This window comes from Pleurodeles waltl, chromosome 2_2 (genome assembly GCF_031143425.1).
Source record: "Pleurodeles waltl isolate 20211129_DDA chromosome 2_2, aPleWal1.hap1.20221129, whole genome shotgun sequence".
In the NCBI taxonomy this organism is placed as follows: domain Eukaryota; kingdom Metazoa; phylum Chordata; class Amphibia; order Caudata; family Salamandridae; genus Pleurodeles; species Pleurodeles waltl.
Window position 1 is genome coordinate 529,547,753 of NC_090439.1, and position 18,514 is coordinate 529,566,266.

Below are 18,514 nucleotides of genomic sequence, written 5' to 3' on the forward strand. Positions count from 1 at the left end.
GAATTCATTACACAAGAGAATGTAAATCTATAAAGATCCAGTGTTGAATAACAGTAGTAGCCAAGTTCGCCAACATCAATATTTTTGATAGATGAAAATGGTACATGCTCCTCCCAGTAGCAAGATCCTTTTAGGTGCGACTCACAAGCTACAGAACCTACTAAACCTGTGGGATGTGGAGCCTAAGGAGGTCATCCACTGAGTTCATAGTCATAGTAGGAAATCAGCAGAAGGCATGACGTTGATGAGAAAAGGCAATGTTCCACTAATACACTGTATTTGTGTTTTTAAAGCATATGAGAAGTCCAAGCCTGATGGTGATTATAAGAAACAGCATTTGAATCTATGAAACTTATAAAAGCATGACAACAACGGCTACGTGAAGCATTCGTACAGCCAGCATATTATAAATGCAGAAGCAACATTAAAACATTTCTCAAACATTAACTACTTAGACAATGAAGTCAAATGTTAGCAAAGCAAAATGAAACGGCAAAAACTACACCACCACTGAGGAATCAAATTTTTACTTTTTATAATATTATCATATACAAAATTGATTTGACAAATTGAAAACAATATTTAAGGAGAAAAAAAGGACTAGGGCTGGAAGAAGAAACAAGACAACATATTTGTTTTTTGCTCAAAACCCTGCCACAGTGACAATTTCTTATTACTTGCCATTTGCAAGCAGATTCATAGACGGCCAGGTTATTATAGAATGCCAATTAATATGGACCAGTATTAATAACAAATGTCTTTTGACACCTCTGCTAAACAGGCCGGCTCTCATATTGACCCACTGAAATAAAAAATAAACAAGGAAGGCGTTAGAAAAAAAAAAGAAGGTAGGACTGGCAGTGCAAACACGAGCTCTTCATGTGTTCCATTTTATGCAAAGCAGCCTTGACCACTGCGTCACGTAGAACACACCAAATACAAATCAGATGACATGTTGACAGATTTTTATGCTTAGGAAGGTGATTTTTAAACGGACACTGGCTTCAATATGCTACTTGTTCATAGTAAGACCTCTGGCCCCAGGCCAACTTGTGAATGCCTTTGCTGTGTACTCTTGCTTTAAAGTATAGTTATTCGTTAGATACAGTTTGTACTGCTTATTTTCGTCTTTGCAAATAGTATACATTTTCTTGTTCTCATGTTTCAATTTATGTTGGTCATATTTTTTTCCAGAGAAATTCTAACAAGTAAAAGTCTACGGAAGCATATTTTATAGGCAGAACGCCAATGACGCTTCTCATATTGGTGCATATGTGACATTACATGCAGTTTTTAGTGATGGCAGGATTAATCCATGACCTCATTTACGTACATACAAAGTGACAATATAGTCTTAACAAAACCAGTTAAAAAGGAAGACATCGGACCAATTTGGTCTCTAGGGTGTACTATTCCAGTGCCATCAGTGCCCGGGCAGACAGTTTTTCACTTTTGTTTTTTAAAAACAGACTATAAAATACGGTAGGACAGCAGCAGATGCAAACTAGAGCAGATTTATCAAATGATTCTGGCACTTTGAACTGTTAAAAAAATGAGAAACTATTTAAAAAAACAATAAAATAATCTCCACATCGTGCTGTGCATTTAAAACTGTGCGTCTTCTGTACAAACTACATTTAAAATTTCAGTCAGCCAACTTTGAAATGCAATGTGCTTATGAACATTGTCCGAGACCATGTCCAAATACCATACAGAGGAAAGGTTTCTGTAGGCAAGTGCCCTAGAACAAATGTGTAAAACAAAAATCCTTTAAACAGACAAGTAGGCAGTGGACTGAGAAAAAGAACTGCATCTATCAGAGTAATTTCTTATTTTCTTTTGAGTGGCCAGATATTTACATTTGACAGTGCTCACATAACGTCTAGAATCCTAAACAGCCAGCACAACAGTTGTTTTTCTTGGCATTTTTTCCATTCTCCTAAATTTTTTACACCTCGAGTTTAGCACGATTACTATTAGTCCGTACGTTGCCATAGGAATACAGGTATGGTCTCTAAGATATAAATGTGGCTTTATTTAGATTCTTGCCGGACTCTTTTGGTGTCCCAACAAAAACGCCCCAGTTTGCATATGAAAAATGTTCATTCAGTCCAGCGGCTCCTGCTTTATTCGAAAGACAGATTGCACACGACATGTCCTTTTGAGTTCTCGCCTCAGTACATATTCACTAAACTGTGAAGAGTCAACCCCTCCTCCGCATGAGCCAACAATCTCAAATCCTCTTTGTTGCAACCTTTCCAACACCTGTCGAGAAAGAAAGACTGTTAGTAAACAATGCAGACTTCATCGAGACAATTAGAATGATGTTTACTTCAACTCCTTGGTTTCAATAGTCATATATAGGAGACATCATCTTAGGTCAAGTACAAATATAGTACTTTGGTTACAAGCATCCATCCATACTAGCAGTCTGAAAAGGCCACACTTACATAATAAGTCAATTTAACATTTTCACTAAAGTATGAAGGAAAGAAAAGTATAAGAGAAATTAGCCATTATACAAGAGAGCATTTTCATCAAGTCACAAGAGTGAGAAAATCGCTGACTGGGCAGATTACATTGATTAACGTGATGAAGATATGATGCTTAGACTAGCATTACTCATTACACAAAATAAATCCTGTAAAGTAAAAAGTAAAAGTATAAAGACAACAGAAGGGTGCACATGGAACCACCAATTCAAACTATTACTTGAGTAACTGAGGCAATGTTTTTGCTGATGGTAAATCCACCGATCCAGTCTACAGTGCCTGGAATATACAATAAAAATATTTATTTGAAAACAGTACTACTGGCTCTACCTGAGCAGCATGATCACTTAAGTAACGAGGATGCTGGATGCTGTTGACTTCAGCCTGTTCTTAATAAGATAGCAAACTTCACCTCTAGGTCTGTCTGATTTAAAACTAAGACACCTCTCTCCTCTGACTATGCCCACATCATACCCGCCTTTTAAGGTGTCACTGGCAAATCTAGTCCTTCCCCAGCATTTGCTATACATCCAAATTCATCTCAAAGGGTCTTTCAAATTTCCGCCGTACTCCGATACCATTTACAGTTTCCTCACAGAACCCTTCCAACTGAGGTAGAAAGAACCCTGGACATCTAGGAAGGCATGGCTGCTTTGAGAGAACAAATGGACGGGGGCTAAGTATGCTAGGATTTCTTCAACTGTTTCTTCTAGGTGGTTTCAATACAAAGGAACATCTCTCAAAAAATGAGGATTGTCAGGCGAATTAATCATTATACCTCAACACAAACAGGCAGCTTCCAGGATGGGTTACAACACACTCTGCCAAAGGCACAGCAACCGTAGCTTTGCAGGCAAAAGCAGTGTTTCAGGAAATATACAATGTAGAAACCCGAGAATGGAGCATATCTTCACAAGTCATTACTGCTTGGTTACTAATACCAGAACTAAGAAACACATGAGACATGCTGTCTGAAGAACAATTCTGTAAATAGGCAAGATTCTCATCATGGCATCCATTCTTTTGAATTATGCTCAATGCATGCAAATCTATGAAAGATAGACAATAAATGTTATTTATCTAAAACAACAGATTTTCAACATGGGTATCTTTCATAGATTCACAAAAGCCCATCCCCCCTGCGTGGCGAGGCTTCACCAAAATTTGACTTTTCACTTTTCTAGAACCTATAACAGCTGCCTTGGGCAAAGATGAAGACCTATACACTGAGTTAGTGGTAACAAAAAAAAAAAAAGATCAAATTGTATTGACGGGATACTATTGCAATGCTGCTGTACAATTCATGAGCTAAAATGCCAGCAGCATTCCAAACCTGATGAAAGGACACCATTCAAAGCCAAGAAACCTATGAAAGATTCAAGATCATGGAGGTGTCAGATATTTTAATGGCAAAGAGTTTCCATTCCCAACTCTCTGTCTGCTGGACTATCACTTTGTCATGAAAGACGCATATTTTAGTTATTTGCGGGAAAAGCTAAAAAGTTGCCCCTTAATCATCTTCACCAATCATCCTCAAACCTCAATGATGTATATATTAAATTGAATACAAAAGGTACATATGTAAAAACATTACATACACTTTTCTATCACGAGCTCTCAAACATATTCCAAACCTTTGGCTACTCGGCAAGCACAACTTATTATTTATGTTCATATTAGGGGGAAACTTAATAAAGAACTACTGGTGAATGAGCATGTAAAAGAACAGAAAGACTGGTAAAACAAATGACAGACAAGGTTGGGAGAAAGGAAAAAAGAATAACAAGCATTAGCAATGCAATAGGTCCAGGTCTCGCATTTGCTTGAGTTACAGCTACAGACACTGTAAATTCATAACTGGACTTTTCTTGCCACATAAATTGGTAAACCCTGCCTCATAATTCTGTCTTTTCCTGCCATATAATTCCACTGGCCCGGCATATAACTAAAGCACTTCCATTTACCTTCTTCCTCTATCTGCAGCCAAATGAAAATGTTGTCAGTGCATTAGCAATCGTGCAATAATCCATCTAACAGAGGCAGCCTGCAAGGCGTGACAAAAATAGCCTCAACGTGGGACAAACGTAAGGCATTTACCAATGACATGAAGTGATTTTTGAATGGCAAGCCCAGGAATAAATTCAAGTGATGGGCATGGTTAAACGCCCACAATACTTACATGAGGTCAACGGGTTTGCGCGCTCAACCTAAAAGAAAAGAGCCACCAGGAACACCCCAAAAAGACAATTCACCTCCTCTATTACTATGTTCCAAATATATGTTCCACCCTAAGCTTCTTTCCTTCTTGCACAGCTAAAATAAACCAATGTATGTACATATAGTTGCAACACTAAGCAACCAGGGACTTTGGTTTTACATTCAAAATTGCTACCTTGAATCCTAGTGTGCTAGTGCTGTGGGGTTAAAAACAGTCATTCTCGTGTCCCACAACAATTCCCAGATCTCCAGTACCTCGACCAGAGCTTTATCTTCTGTTTCAACACTCATTATTGCACTGATTCCGATGTCGCATCAGTCTAACGATAACAGAACTTCTGCATCACTCCTGTTAATATTTCGAAAATTAAAATTGCGACTACATAGAAGGGCATTGTAGAGGTTTCGTAATCCTCCTTTGAGACATATTAATATCCCAGATTGTTAGCTACAAAAGTGTAAAATAATGTAAATTTGATTACACAAATGTAGAAAGACTTGTACAATACGGGAACACGGAGCTATGTAACAACCAACTTTTTAGCAGTACTAGCTACCCTCTTCCAGTAAGGTACAAGCGTCAAGCATCACCTAACAATAACTTCAATTGGCTAGTGAATCAACTTAAAACACCTAACAAGAAGACGAGTTTCAGTTTCATGGCCTGTTCTAGAAATAGCTATTTAAAAAAAAAAAAATTAAGACATGATGAGTGGCCCTTTTATGAATACAAACGGCAAAATAGAACATTGGTTTTTAAAAATGACTGTTTCATTTCTATTCAGTGCTTAGCTGGATTGTCTAGTGATTTATTTCTGTCAATTTATATCAAGTTTTTTTTTTTTTTTAGCTTTGACACCGCTGCTCCTTGGTTGAGTTCCTTGGTGTGGCTAACCTGTGTGTGTGAAACTGAACCCTCGACCCGCAGATTTCACATACAAAACCCACAGAGAGCATCTCAATTTAATTCTAAGATCTCAGACACTGCACTTGATGTAGTATCTCTTTGACTTTATTGAGCCAGACGTTGATGGTTTACAACTTTCACACAGCCATAAAGCTAGGGAAAAACAAACTCCCAGTGGAGAGCTCCAGCCTGCTTCTACTTGGTGCTCTGTGACCAGTTCGGGCTGGGAAGAGGGAGTGTGGCCACTGGCTTTCACTGTGTTTTTACCTCAGCTCAAAACGTTCCACACAACGTGACCCTAGCAGCCAATTGTAACGTGGCAATAAAGACAACAAAATTAGTGGTTGGCCTTGTAAAGCGACCACACATGCCCTCACCTGGTGCACCTCCACTACACAGTCTACTGAATGGGAATGAGTAAATGGAGGGGTGGCCATTCCCTTTATAACGTCATATTCACAGTTGGAGCTGGCTGATTTGAAGTCTTGCAGACTACAGTAGAAAGTGGGAGTGCAGCATTCTAAAGTATTTATGGCAGATGGAGCGAAGAAACATTGCAGCTGCTCCTGCTTGCCTGATGTAGACAGAAAGAGCACGTTGTCGTGAAAGTTTTTGGTGGTGGCCCCATTGACGCAGGACCAGCGCAGGCTGAGTTATGAGCAAAAATGTTTTGCAAAATGAATGCCCTGCAAAGCATTATGGTTCGAGTTTCCCCCAAATGCAGTGAATATTGTAGTATCAGCTCTCACGCTGTACCGGAAGAGTCTCTTTCGCTTTGAGGATTTCTGTTTTACATAAAGCATTTACCAATTTCAAGTGTTTTAATGGGAGAGCCACAAGAAATTACTGATTAAGTAACTGTGAACAATATGAGCAGTGCTCCAATACCGCCGATTGATTTCACACTGTCGTGCCTGTTCACGCTATGAGTGCCATGGCCACCATGCAGCATGAAAGGGAAAGACAAACGAAATAGTTCACCCACACTACAATATTTCGGCAATTGTGCAATATCCATTTAACTGGCACAGTCTGCAAGGCGTGACAAACAGCCTCAGGGTTTGACAAGCATACAGCATTTACCAATTACATCAAGTGATTTTTGAAAGGCAAGCCCACGAACGAGTGAAAGTGATGGGCATGGTTAAAAGCCCACAATACCTACAACAGAACAAACCGTTTGCACGCTCGACCTAAAAAGAAAGCACACAATACCTACAACAGAACAAAGCGCTTGCACGCTCGACCTAAAAAGGTGTGAAAAACAGCAAACAAAGCAAGAACCAGTGGAGAAAAAGAAGGAACAATTTTAAACTACTTCAGCCTTTTTAACCTCCAGTGATTTTTACTTGAGGCATAGGCCAGGCTTACATTAAAAAAAAAAATGCTTTAACATCGTTGGAATTGTAAAACTTTCAGGGTTGCAATGTGGGACAGTAACAAAAAAAATAAAAAATAAAAAACCTTAAAAAAGGAACAAGTAAAATCGAAGAGCATTTCGTACACCACTATATAAGTACCACAATCGTAATTTTGATCATGAGAAACAGGTTTAAGATTTTTCATGCTGGTTCAAATTATGCTATTTCAGCCTGTTTTTCTGTTCCTAATATCAGGTGAGAGATTCCAATCTAAAACAATTGTGTCCCATCAAGCAGAGGACGCTACAATGTTTTAATTAGGTGGGTATGGGAAATAAAAGTATGTTTTGAAAATTGGTAGGTGGTAAAACATTGTACATTACATGAAAAATAAATGAGCCTGTGCTTATACAATAACATAAAAGAGACTGCAAATTAATTCGATGTTTCTGTGAGGTAACTGGGTTTCCCATATGGCTTGTAAGATTATTATGCATTTAAGAGTACATGGACTCAAATTTTAAATTTTTTGTGGACCAAAGTTACCTTTCATGTTAAATAAAAGAAGGTTCAATGCCCTACACAGATGGCCAAAAGTTGCCAAATTAATAAATGTAACTAAAGAAGTTCTATGTGCATGCATATAGTTTTTAAACAAAATATCGACTATACAAGTCACATTATAAAAGGTTTTACATAGACATTTGTCAAGTTTGCACTGTAACCATGACTAATGGGTAGATTTCATTTTTGCAAGATTTTGATATAAACCCGATTCATACCTACAGTATGGAAAATGTAGAAATAACGAACATCAATTTTCAACAAACCTGGACAGAGTTTAGATGGCAGTATCCATTCAGTGGAAACCGGATAACGTGCGTTGAGTCATGGTTCCAGCCCGCGTTTACCGAATTGCACATCACGTCCCCAATTTCTGGAAAGACCTCCTCAATCAGAGATTTGTCTCCACTTAAAGTGATCCGTTCTCCCAAATCAGGGGCCACTCGAACCACTATGCACTCACAAGGCCTAGAGAACCGCCCAGCTTCTCGATCTTGTTTCCACCTTTCTAGCTCCATCAGCATGGGTTGCAACTGAAAATATTTGGCTTCTTCGTATAATAGAGAGTATTCCTAAAGAGGTGGAAAAATACAAAGACAATGATTTTAGAATCCACAAAGACTAACAAAACAAAAATGTGTTTTTGAATGTAAGCCTTGATTCGCTATGGAATGACAAGCAAAATCCTTCACTTCATTCAACATTTCATCCCATAAGTATTACTCATTCCATGACACTTTCTGAATGATTGAGGACTGTTTCCCCTACATACATCCATAATATGGATTTTACCCATCTTATTTTTAGTTTGAAGATGTGTATGTCTTCCTGGTAAAATCTATTAACTAACGTCCAATTTAAACCCTTTTCAGCACTTTTTGGTTGCATGCTATCACACTTCAACATTTCTCGAGTTCAAACTCTATGTGAATACTGATGCGTTACTAAGAAATATGGCAATCTAAACTTTATACTGTGCCCCTGAGCCAGCCTGGATCTCCTTTAGTCACAGTACCATCATCTAGAGAAGAAATGAGGCAATAAAGGTTAATTGAGGCTTTAACCAAATCCATAAGTGTTTCATAGCACAAAATCTACAGAAAGAGAACTTAAATCACAACCTGCTTCCCTCAAAACATTTTGAATGATTACAAGTCCACAGTTCTACCTGAAGTTTAAAAAAAAAGGCAAAACGTGACTATCAATTTCATGCAAGTATGCCATTAACATTAAATAGAAGAGATGCACGGAAAATATTTTCTTTCTGATGCTAGTTACATGAGTACACTTCCAGTTTACATCTTCAAATATTTTTTGAAAATGTGTTGGTTGAAAAAATTTGAGATACTGTAATTTAAAAACCATGGCAATCAATACAGCACTCTGGACAAGGCAAATAGCAGATATAAATAGGTTAATTCTAAGCCAACATTAATATGATGCAAGTTGTAACATATGGGCTCAACTAGCACGTGTGTACTCATCCCAAAGACCTATTCTTACAAAGTCTAAACAATCTTATGGGTGTAACACCAAATTCACAATGAGTATACAAAATGACGACATGAAGTCCAGGGCAAGCAACACAATATTGTGCATACTACCCAGGTGAATGTTTTATTGGCCAGCAACAATAAAAACTGCATTTCGTTTTAACAGTTATTCTGTTTTTAAATGCTAATTACTATCAAAACTAAACATTACGTGTATACTAGTGGCATAACTAAGTACGCAAAAGAAACACAGGAGATTGAACATGTCCCACTGACCAGGAAAAATCGACTATAAGAGTCACCTCTATTGCACAGGCAACTACTTTAGATCAAACATTTCATTTACACATCCATCTGTTCATGGTGTTACTTAACAGACCTACCTTAAAATCATCCGAAAGTAATAGTTTCGAAGTTCTCATGAAATTCAGGATATATCGAAACATTTGTCCATCCCGGTCAATAAAGTAATGCTGTTTCAGACTGTCCAACACAATAGGTTCTGTGCCATCAAAGAGCCTTGAAATTCTGTAACAAATAAATATAGGTCGTTACAGAACCATATTTTATTTATATTATTTGCTGACAAGTTGTCATGAACAAGAATGTGTGATGTCCAGAACTGTGTGAAACCGGCATTAGCCATAAAAACGCAACCTGTGATCACATAAATCTCTTTCAAGAAAATATACCTGCTAAGGCAAGAACACATCTGTAACTCACTTTTTCGCATCTATACATGCGCACATACACACAGTCGGTAGCCACTGTGTACTTACAAGTGAGTCAGAATTTCCATAAGAAGAACATTTTTTGTTTTGCAAATTACTTTGGGTCCCAAAAAAGCTTTTTCCTCCATGCAATATCCATGGAGAAAATTCGACAACAAGAAAGGAAGAGACTGAACAGAATTACAGCCAAGTTGGAAGAAAGCTAACTATATGTCCAGAAAGTGTGTTTTCTGTCATTTGGAGTTAATCTCTTCAGTTGTTGTAAAGAAATAAAGATTTGGAGAAAAAAAACAGCACTACTTATTGGTGCAGGACTCCTGGAAAAACAGGCTCAGACAAAAACTAGAAAAATTCTTATTGGATGATCCAGAGGAAGTCCCTCGGGCCAAGTGCTGTGATTGGCTGGCCGCAACATGAAGAAAAATGTTGTTGTTGCGATTACAGGACCTGTGTCTTGGTCCTCCATCGATACTCCAATTCTGAACTGTAACTCATTCCACATCAACACAGTGGTCAAAGGGAGAATTTTCAGTTTCCCCTTCTCAGCAAAATAATCTCAGTAATTCCAGTGGATCACAGTGAAACAAATATGAACTCTTGTGATGCCCAACTTGGACTACTGTAACATCATTTACACAGACATCACCAAAACGCTGACTGTATGCAACGACATACAAAACAAAGCACATAGAATTTGCCTCAAATAAATGCAAAAAGCACCATTTAACGCCTACTATGGAATCTCTTCATTGCCTATGTACCATGAATTCAGGTTTCACTGCACCATCCACAAAGCCTACCAGAAAAATATTCAGTTCAAATTTAGCAGTCAGTTTAAAACATACACACACACACACACACACACACACACACACACACACACACACACACACACACATAAAATACAATTCTACAGTACTGAAAACCATTAAACACAATATGATAACATTATCCTTTACAATTAAGTTTTTTGATGCAAACTTAAGGAATTCTGCAGCCCTAAAATATTTGCAAAACAGACCATTTATTCTATATTTAAGTCAGAATGCAAAATCCAGGTAATTCTGTAACCCAGCTAGAAACCTCCAATTATCACCTGCTAACCTAATTTAACAACAATCAATGACCTCAGACCCTCTCTAAGACCAGTACCCCTCCCAAACCATAAATGTCTGAAATCGTTTACAATTAACATTCAATTTAAAAGGACTGTCTGAACTCTCATGCTACGTGATCACACAGTATCAGCAGTGGGCAGCACCCCAACTGATTGGACATGCTCTCACCCTCAAAACACTCATTCATTATATAAGTTAAACTTTCCTATTGTACTCTAGACTATAAATAAGTGAAAGGATACAAGAAACTCACTATAAAAACTTTTTTTTTTACATTTATTTTTAAGACAACTATCAAAATGTGCACAATTAACAGTGTAAAGGCAGGCAGGCAAAATTCAACATAAAATTTAAAAAACAGAAAAGCAGGATTGTGTAACAACATCTCCGTGTGATCCAGATTATGCTGTCCACTAGATGTTTTAATTGCTAGAATGAATATGCAAAATCACAGGGGCTTGGCGTGCGATTAGATGGTAGCTTTTGAGCTCCGGTGAGCCCACCGCATGAGACTGATAAAACGCGAGTGGTGTCCTTGCAATGACTGGTAAAATGCAGCATTGCATCTCCGCTCAAGGAGACGCTTGAAAAGGACTGATTTGGGTCCCCTGCGATATCCAGATCCACCGCCTAAGCCACACGGCAGACCGCAGGCAAACCCAAAATGGCACTTAGAACATTGCAGCTCAGCGGATCCGATTAAACGGGAAACAGACATCTCCCTATTGCTCTGGTAATAGCAGGATAGATAGTAAGCACTACTTCTGACAACTCATTATTGAGGGCTTAGAAGGCCAGTGGCGTCTGCTAACCCTCCCCCAAATGTTCCACGAAGCCTGCCTTAACAGCTGACCGGAGACTACTGCAGAGATTATCCTCATCTTGCATCTTGCAGAACAAAACTTTTTTCCCCAGTAGCACTGCTGCTCCCTGGCCCCGCTGACGACATCAACACGGAACTGTAAGTACAACAACTGCACACAAGAGAGAGGCATGTAAAGAATTAGTGCCTACGTTTGTTCTCTTGTCTTATATGATGACTCCATGGGTTCTTGGACCTGCTCTATGCATTCCAGGAAGCCTCTAAAGGGCACAATTAAAACAACCAAATTCCTAGCTAACATCCGTCTAGAAACAGGTGTCTCCAACAAGTAGCTTGTGAGCTATTAGTAGCTCTCAAGCTACCCATAAGTAGCTCTCCTGTGTGCAGCCCAGTCTACAAAAACTGAACGTGTATGTTTAATACAAACATGTAAACTTGTCTGATGTGGTCATTATTAAAATTCTAATAATATTTGTAGCTCTGAATGATTTTCATTGAACATAAGTAGCATTTACTACAGAAAAGGTTGGAGATCCCTGGTCTAGACATACTCCTGAGCTTACCTGGAGAGAACTACTGAAAAAGAGACCAGTTTGGTGACCCAGGCATACTATCAGAATACAACCAATAACTGTGCACTTATTAGAGAACAGCAATGGCCATTTGGCATATACAAGGGTGTATCTTGGGCCTCATGAACTGATAGTGGACTTCTATGCGCCCGCGAAACACATGGACCTAATGTGGTAGTGCACAGATTTAGAACCTATCCTATGACACACTACCTACGAGTTTCGTGAGTGCCTCTGCATTGCCCTAAGATGTGACTGTTCCAAACTGAGGTCTACCTTACGCTCCTATTTAAACAGTAGTACACAGTCTTAGTGACTGATCTTTATTGTTGCATTGGTGCACCTGAGAACATATTGCCACACTCTAGCAACACAGCATGGCCTTTAAAACTAGCACCAATTTGCCAGACAAAGTGCAAACCCTGAGGAAAACCCACCAGAAACTCCAACATGGCAGAAATCAGACAAACCACCACAAAGGAAAGAGAATCCAAAGACATCCTAAAATGCACGGAACACTAGCTTCCTATCCCGGTGTCTACGGTTAAAGAAAAGTTAGATTCTCCATCCACTCTCGATTGTATCTCGCGCAAACTGAACACAGTGCATGACGTGGCTCAAAGCACCAAAATGTACACTGACTTACTCCAAGTGGAGGTGGTAGGAATACGCAATGACCTAAAAGACTTGAAAATAAGGATTACTGCAGCTGAATTGAGGCTCAGTATGGTGGAAGATTTCAATAATGGTCAATCTAGGAGAATCTCTGGTTTGGAAAAAACGGTATCAGCTCTGAAACTACAACTAACGGAACAGGAACACCGGAACCAAAGGAGTAAACTTTGTGTCTTTGGGATCCCTGAAGGTACTGTATCTGGCCACAAATTGGTTGATTTTCTTATCTCTTGGATCCCATCTGCTTTACAAATATCTGTTGACAAAGAATGTATGATCAAAAGGGCCCATAGGGTCCCCACATACAAATCCAGCAGGACGGCAACACCAAGAGCTTAAATTTTAAAACTGCTAAGGCACCAATATACAGAACGAATCCTGTCGCAGATGAGGAACATCAATGTGGTCATCTGGCAAAACCAGAGAATCTGTATTTCACAAGACTGTGCAAAACAAACAGTAATTCGCCAGAAGGGATTTCTAGCATTGCGGATGTGTCTCACAATGATCGAGATCCCATTTGCTTTTGCTGGACCATTTAAATTCCACATTACCTACAGAGGTCAGACCAATCCCTTTTCAGATCAGGCAGACCTTGCTACATTCCTTGAGAACAAATCATAGACTCGGATGGACGCCGAGTCTTTTGCAAAAGAGTCTGCAAGCTATACTCCTCTGTGACTGTTCACTCTAAGGTTTCCTCAGGTTACAACCACTGACAAACTTTTAGCGTTATTAATACTGATTTATATCTAATAACCATGTTGCTATGGCACTTACATTTTGCAAGCATGTTCTTTACCATCTGTGAGCTTATAATTTTATCCGTAGAAGTTCACCTCCATGATAAAGATTACATCGAATGCTCTACATAGAGGTCGGTTACAGTTTTGATTGCCTTAAGAGTTCACATATGGGTGCTCAGCTTCTTAATTAAGGAAAATATCTAAAACGCACTGCATGTCAAATGCTCTGTTACTGTACCATGATTATGTGTTCTATTCAATTTCTAATTACTGCAATGGCTTGAGCAGATGGGGAAGAACCGAGAGATGACAATACTCATATGCTAACTTTACCATATTTGCAGATACCACTTCTACATTGTAGTAACTTAACTGAATCAGACTCTCCTACTCCCTACTGTCTTCACAAATACCGCTATACACCTAAAAGCTGTCTAGCCTAGGTTTGTGTGTGGCATTCCCAACTACACAGCTTAGGCCTAATGCTTACACTTATGCACATAAATGAGGGGGGCCCCCATATGATATTCACTAGACTCAGAGCTTATCATCTAACTAAGGGTCCCCTTGTTACTGCCTCATGTCGGGGATGAGGACCAACAACTGCTTTGCACTCTCCCACCTCAACAAAGATCTTCCAGTAACATCTCCCTAGATTGAAGGGCAGGTCTCATGCAAAAAGTGCTCTTAGCTGTGCCCCCCCATCCTACCCCCAAACACTGTCTCCTACAGATTAACCATGGTGGGAAGGTGCGCAACAGCAGCCCACTGGGCAGCATTACCCATCTTTTTTATTAACTGTTGTTCAACCCCATCACCCTCTCCCCGTCTCCTACACCCTCCCTGTGGTGGAGAAGTGCACCCATTGACACACACAGTCTATGGGTTGACCCTGCTCCAGGGATCCAGATCAGGACCATCACCAACCATCACAACATATACTCATGACATCCATTAATGTAATATCCCTAAATACTAAAGGAATAACCAACCAGCCAAAAGATATTGGACTACTGCTTCTTTAAGAAACAACAAATTGGTTACAGAGAAGCATAATCTATGAGGAGAGGGTGGGTAGCACATGTCTGCTCGGAAGCTTTGGGGAAGAAAAATGGGGCACTCACTCATCTTGAAAAACTCTGGCATGTTCGTGATTTCACTGGGAACCCAGGATATTGTGTGTGTATTATATATATATATATATATATATATATATATATATATATATATATATATATATATACACACACATATACACACACACACACACTCTACTACTACATTCTGGGCTTATATTACCAATAAATTACCAGAATTACCACCTAACTCTACACTGATAGTAGGAGGAGAGTACAATTTCCCATTGGACACCATCCTATATCGCAACTCTGCATTCCAATTTAGAACCCTCAAATCACTAACAAATTATTAACCTCTGTCACACAAATTGCCGCAGAGGTGTCTGGAGAATACACAATCCTACCTGTAATGATATTACTTTCTTCTCACCCACATACTCTAGTTTCTCCCACATTGATTATCTTATGGTCTCTGACCCTCTCCTTCAATTCACCTCCAGGGCAAAAATTCATCCCATTTTGGTATCTGATCACGCTGCAGTCTCCATATCCATCCAAATGACAGCCACTACAGGGCAAAATATACTCTGGTGCATGAATGAAAAAATTCTAGATAAGGCAGAGGATATAACAGACCTTAATAAGGAAAGAGCTCTCTTATTTAAAGAAAACATACATTCTGTCCCCTCACCCGTTATCTTGTGGGATGTGCTCAAATGCTCAATGAGGGGACAGAAAAATCAAATCCATAGCAAATAAGAATTATTAGATTAAGGATACACTTAAAAAGCTAGCTACGGATATCAAAACTAAAAAATCCACTTTCAGACAACTGAACAAAGACACACTCAGCGAGATTAAACAACTGAAATATAAATTCAACACCATTGTCAGTAAAAGAGCCTACATAAGGGTACATGCCCAAAAGTCCAAACAACTTATTTTCCTTAATAGGGCAAAACTCCATTTGCTCACCCTTCAATACCATGGCATACCTCACAATGTCAAAGTTTAAACCAATGAACTCCCAGAAGATACTTGCCGACATCGCCTCTTCTCTCAAATCACTACATAAACAATCACAAGTTCCACTCCACAAATCCTTAGCTGCTTCTCTCTGGAATAACCTCAAGCTCAAAATACACAACCCTGATGACTTGACTCAATCATGGGCCAAAAAGGCATCCATATAATTTGAGACAGTTATGATAAAAACATAGAACCAATCCCTTTTGCAGCCTTGGCAGCTAAATACCCCCTCCCTAACATCGACTTTTATAGCTTCCTAAAACTCAAGGTTAAACTATCTAAATATTTTATGGGCCTGAATCGCATATATTTTTTATCAGTTGAAATCATGGCAATCCACAGGCCATCCTTGCTCCAAAATCTATAGTATCAAATGGAATCATGAACTTGGCTGTGCGGGCCTGGCCCTTATTTTGGAAAAGGACTGGTTATTAGTGGGTAAACACGCTCTCAATAATTAAATCACCCCCACTGATTGTCTAAATTATTTTCAATAAACCCCTTTCACTGGACACTCAGCGAAACTATACAAGATGAAGCTAAGAGAGAATGTTAAATGCTCGAACTGTGAATCTGCGCCTAGGTCATATGAACACATGCTATTTCACTGGCCCCTTCTGACCCCTTTTTGTTCCTTCATCCAAAACCAACTTAATTTTATGCTTGAGATAACATTCACCTTAAGCTTTCCACTAGTACTGGGGCCTTGAAGCATCTTGGATACTCTATAGCTTAACGAGAATGATATGGCACTACTAGATCTTCTTCTATCAATTGCGATCAAAGCTATCCTCTCAGAATGGAAACCACAACTCACCTCACACATGGTGGGCCTGGGTGACATACCTCAGAGGGGCACATAATCTAAATAAGTCAACACACCCTACACCCAAGACCTCGATTTCAATCTGGCACACTTTAGACCACTTTATAGAACATGTTGAGAAAGCCCCCACCCAAGCAGACATGCAGAATACTCCTACACCCTCTTAAGGGTCATCTTCCATACCCATCACACTTCTCTTCTCACTGCGACCCCCCGCCCCCATTGGTTAGTTACACATTTTCCTTATGTTCCAGTTAGTGGCGATACATGGAATATCAGTGACATGACACAGAAAGACAGGTCGCCGATATGATTGGCCTTATCCACTGGTATTATACCATGTGATACTTACCGTATTATCCAATGATGTATCATACAGTCAGAGAATGGCATGTTGGTCTCTCGCGATTGTTCATCTGCATGGCTGTCCGTTATTATGTACCTTGTTACTTAACTCAGTATGCACCTATTTTTTTGCCACCAATAAACTAATAAAAAACTATTTGAACTTTTTTTTAAATGTATACAAAATCACATAAAAATTAAAAAACACAACATGAATTACAAATATTCTTCTTTATTAGTTTAGTAGACAATGGTGTTTAAAAATATAGAATTCCAGGTTCTCATTGTGCCCTGACTTTAAAGCACCATTTCTACAAGCTTTGGTTGGCAAAATGACTGGAAATACGTAGTGGACTGGTGAAAAATAGAACTCATGTACAAGTACTAACTGGCAATATCCCAATTAGAATACTTGTATGTTTTCTTTTGACTGCGCCAGCAAAATTAAGTTAAAAAATGTTTGAGGGCTACGGGGTTTATTTTTGCTTCCAGAAAAATTAGAAGTTTGGAATGCAATACTTAGACGGATACTTCTATACGGAAATAAAAAATGAGGAAAATAGACGAGGTGGGGATCTGAAAAAGAAACCGGAATCAAGAACAGGCAGATTCGCCTTTAAGAAAGAAAATTGGGAAAATACATTAAAAAAAAAAAAAAAAAACAGAAGCTGTGGCAGAAGGGGATCAAAGCACATTTTCTCAGGAAAAGAAAGACAGGTTAAAAAGAGAAACCAGCATTTCCAATGCAATGGGTCTTGCGTTTACTTGATTTAGAGCTATTAGCATTGTAAATTTTTAACTGGGATTTTCTTGCCACATACACTGAAAATGAAAGCTGATTCAAAGCGCCAGAGCCGCCTTGAGCGTGAGCATGAAGGACAGGCACAAAAGGAAAAAGAAGTTCGCTCGCAGTAAAACCGGTAACAAAACCGCTCTAAGGAGGGACAAACGAAAAGCATTTACCACCAATGATAAAGGATTTTTGAAAGTAAAGCCCACGAACGAGTGAAAGTGATGGGCGTGCAGCGGGCTTGGTTAAAAGCCCATACAGATACTATGATGTCAAAAAAGCAGCGCTTGCGAGCTGCTATGCTCGACCTAAAAATGAAGTAAAAGGTAAACTCACCACCTCTCCCCGAAAAGGAAAAGTGCCAAGTAAAGAAGGAGAAATAAAGGGAAATAGGGAGAAGAGGCTGGCTCGACTGATTTGAAGTTATAAAAAATATGTAAAGAAGTGAGAATTTAAAAATAATAGGAATTAACAGTTTTCAATCAACAAGGTATGTGGATTCCAGAAGGCTTTTTTTCTGTCCTAACGCTACCTTGGCATGTATCACACAATATGTTTTAACAAAAACATAAACCGCACTGTTTTGCCCATTAAATGTCTCCTTTGCCCTTTCATGAAAAGCCCTTCCAACAAACTACAAATGCGAAGAAGCCAAACTCATTCAGAGCAAAGTTATTTACAATGCAAATAAAGGTTTTTAGTTTGGTCTTAAATCATAATGCGTTAGCAGTGCCCTGGGAGGGCCA

General features: G+C 39.0%; 1 protein-coding gene across 9 annotated transcripts in view; it reads right to left on the bottom strand.

Moving 5' to 3' along the window:
• Positions 1 to 511: 511 nt before the first annotated feature.
• The window catches only part of KCTD1 (potassium channel tetramerization domain containing 1), a 322,274-nt gene continuing 304,271 nt past the window's right edge, over positions 512 to 18,514 (bottom strand). For all 9 annotated transcript variants that reach the window (XM_069220061.1, XM_069220058.1, XM_069220059.1 and 6 more), the window contains 3 exons: positions 9,418 to 9,562; positions 7,808 to 8,113; positions 512 to 2,265 (listed from right to left, as the gene is read on the bottom strand). In XM_069220061.1, coding sequence (XP_069076162.1) covers positions 2,107 to 2,265; positions 7,808 to 8,113; positions 9,418 to 9,562 — 610 coding nt within the window. In that variant the 3' untranslated portion in view covers positions 512 to 2,106. The remainder of the gene's footprint in view (positions 2,266 to 7,807; positions 8,114 to 9,417; positions 9,563 to 18,514) is intronic.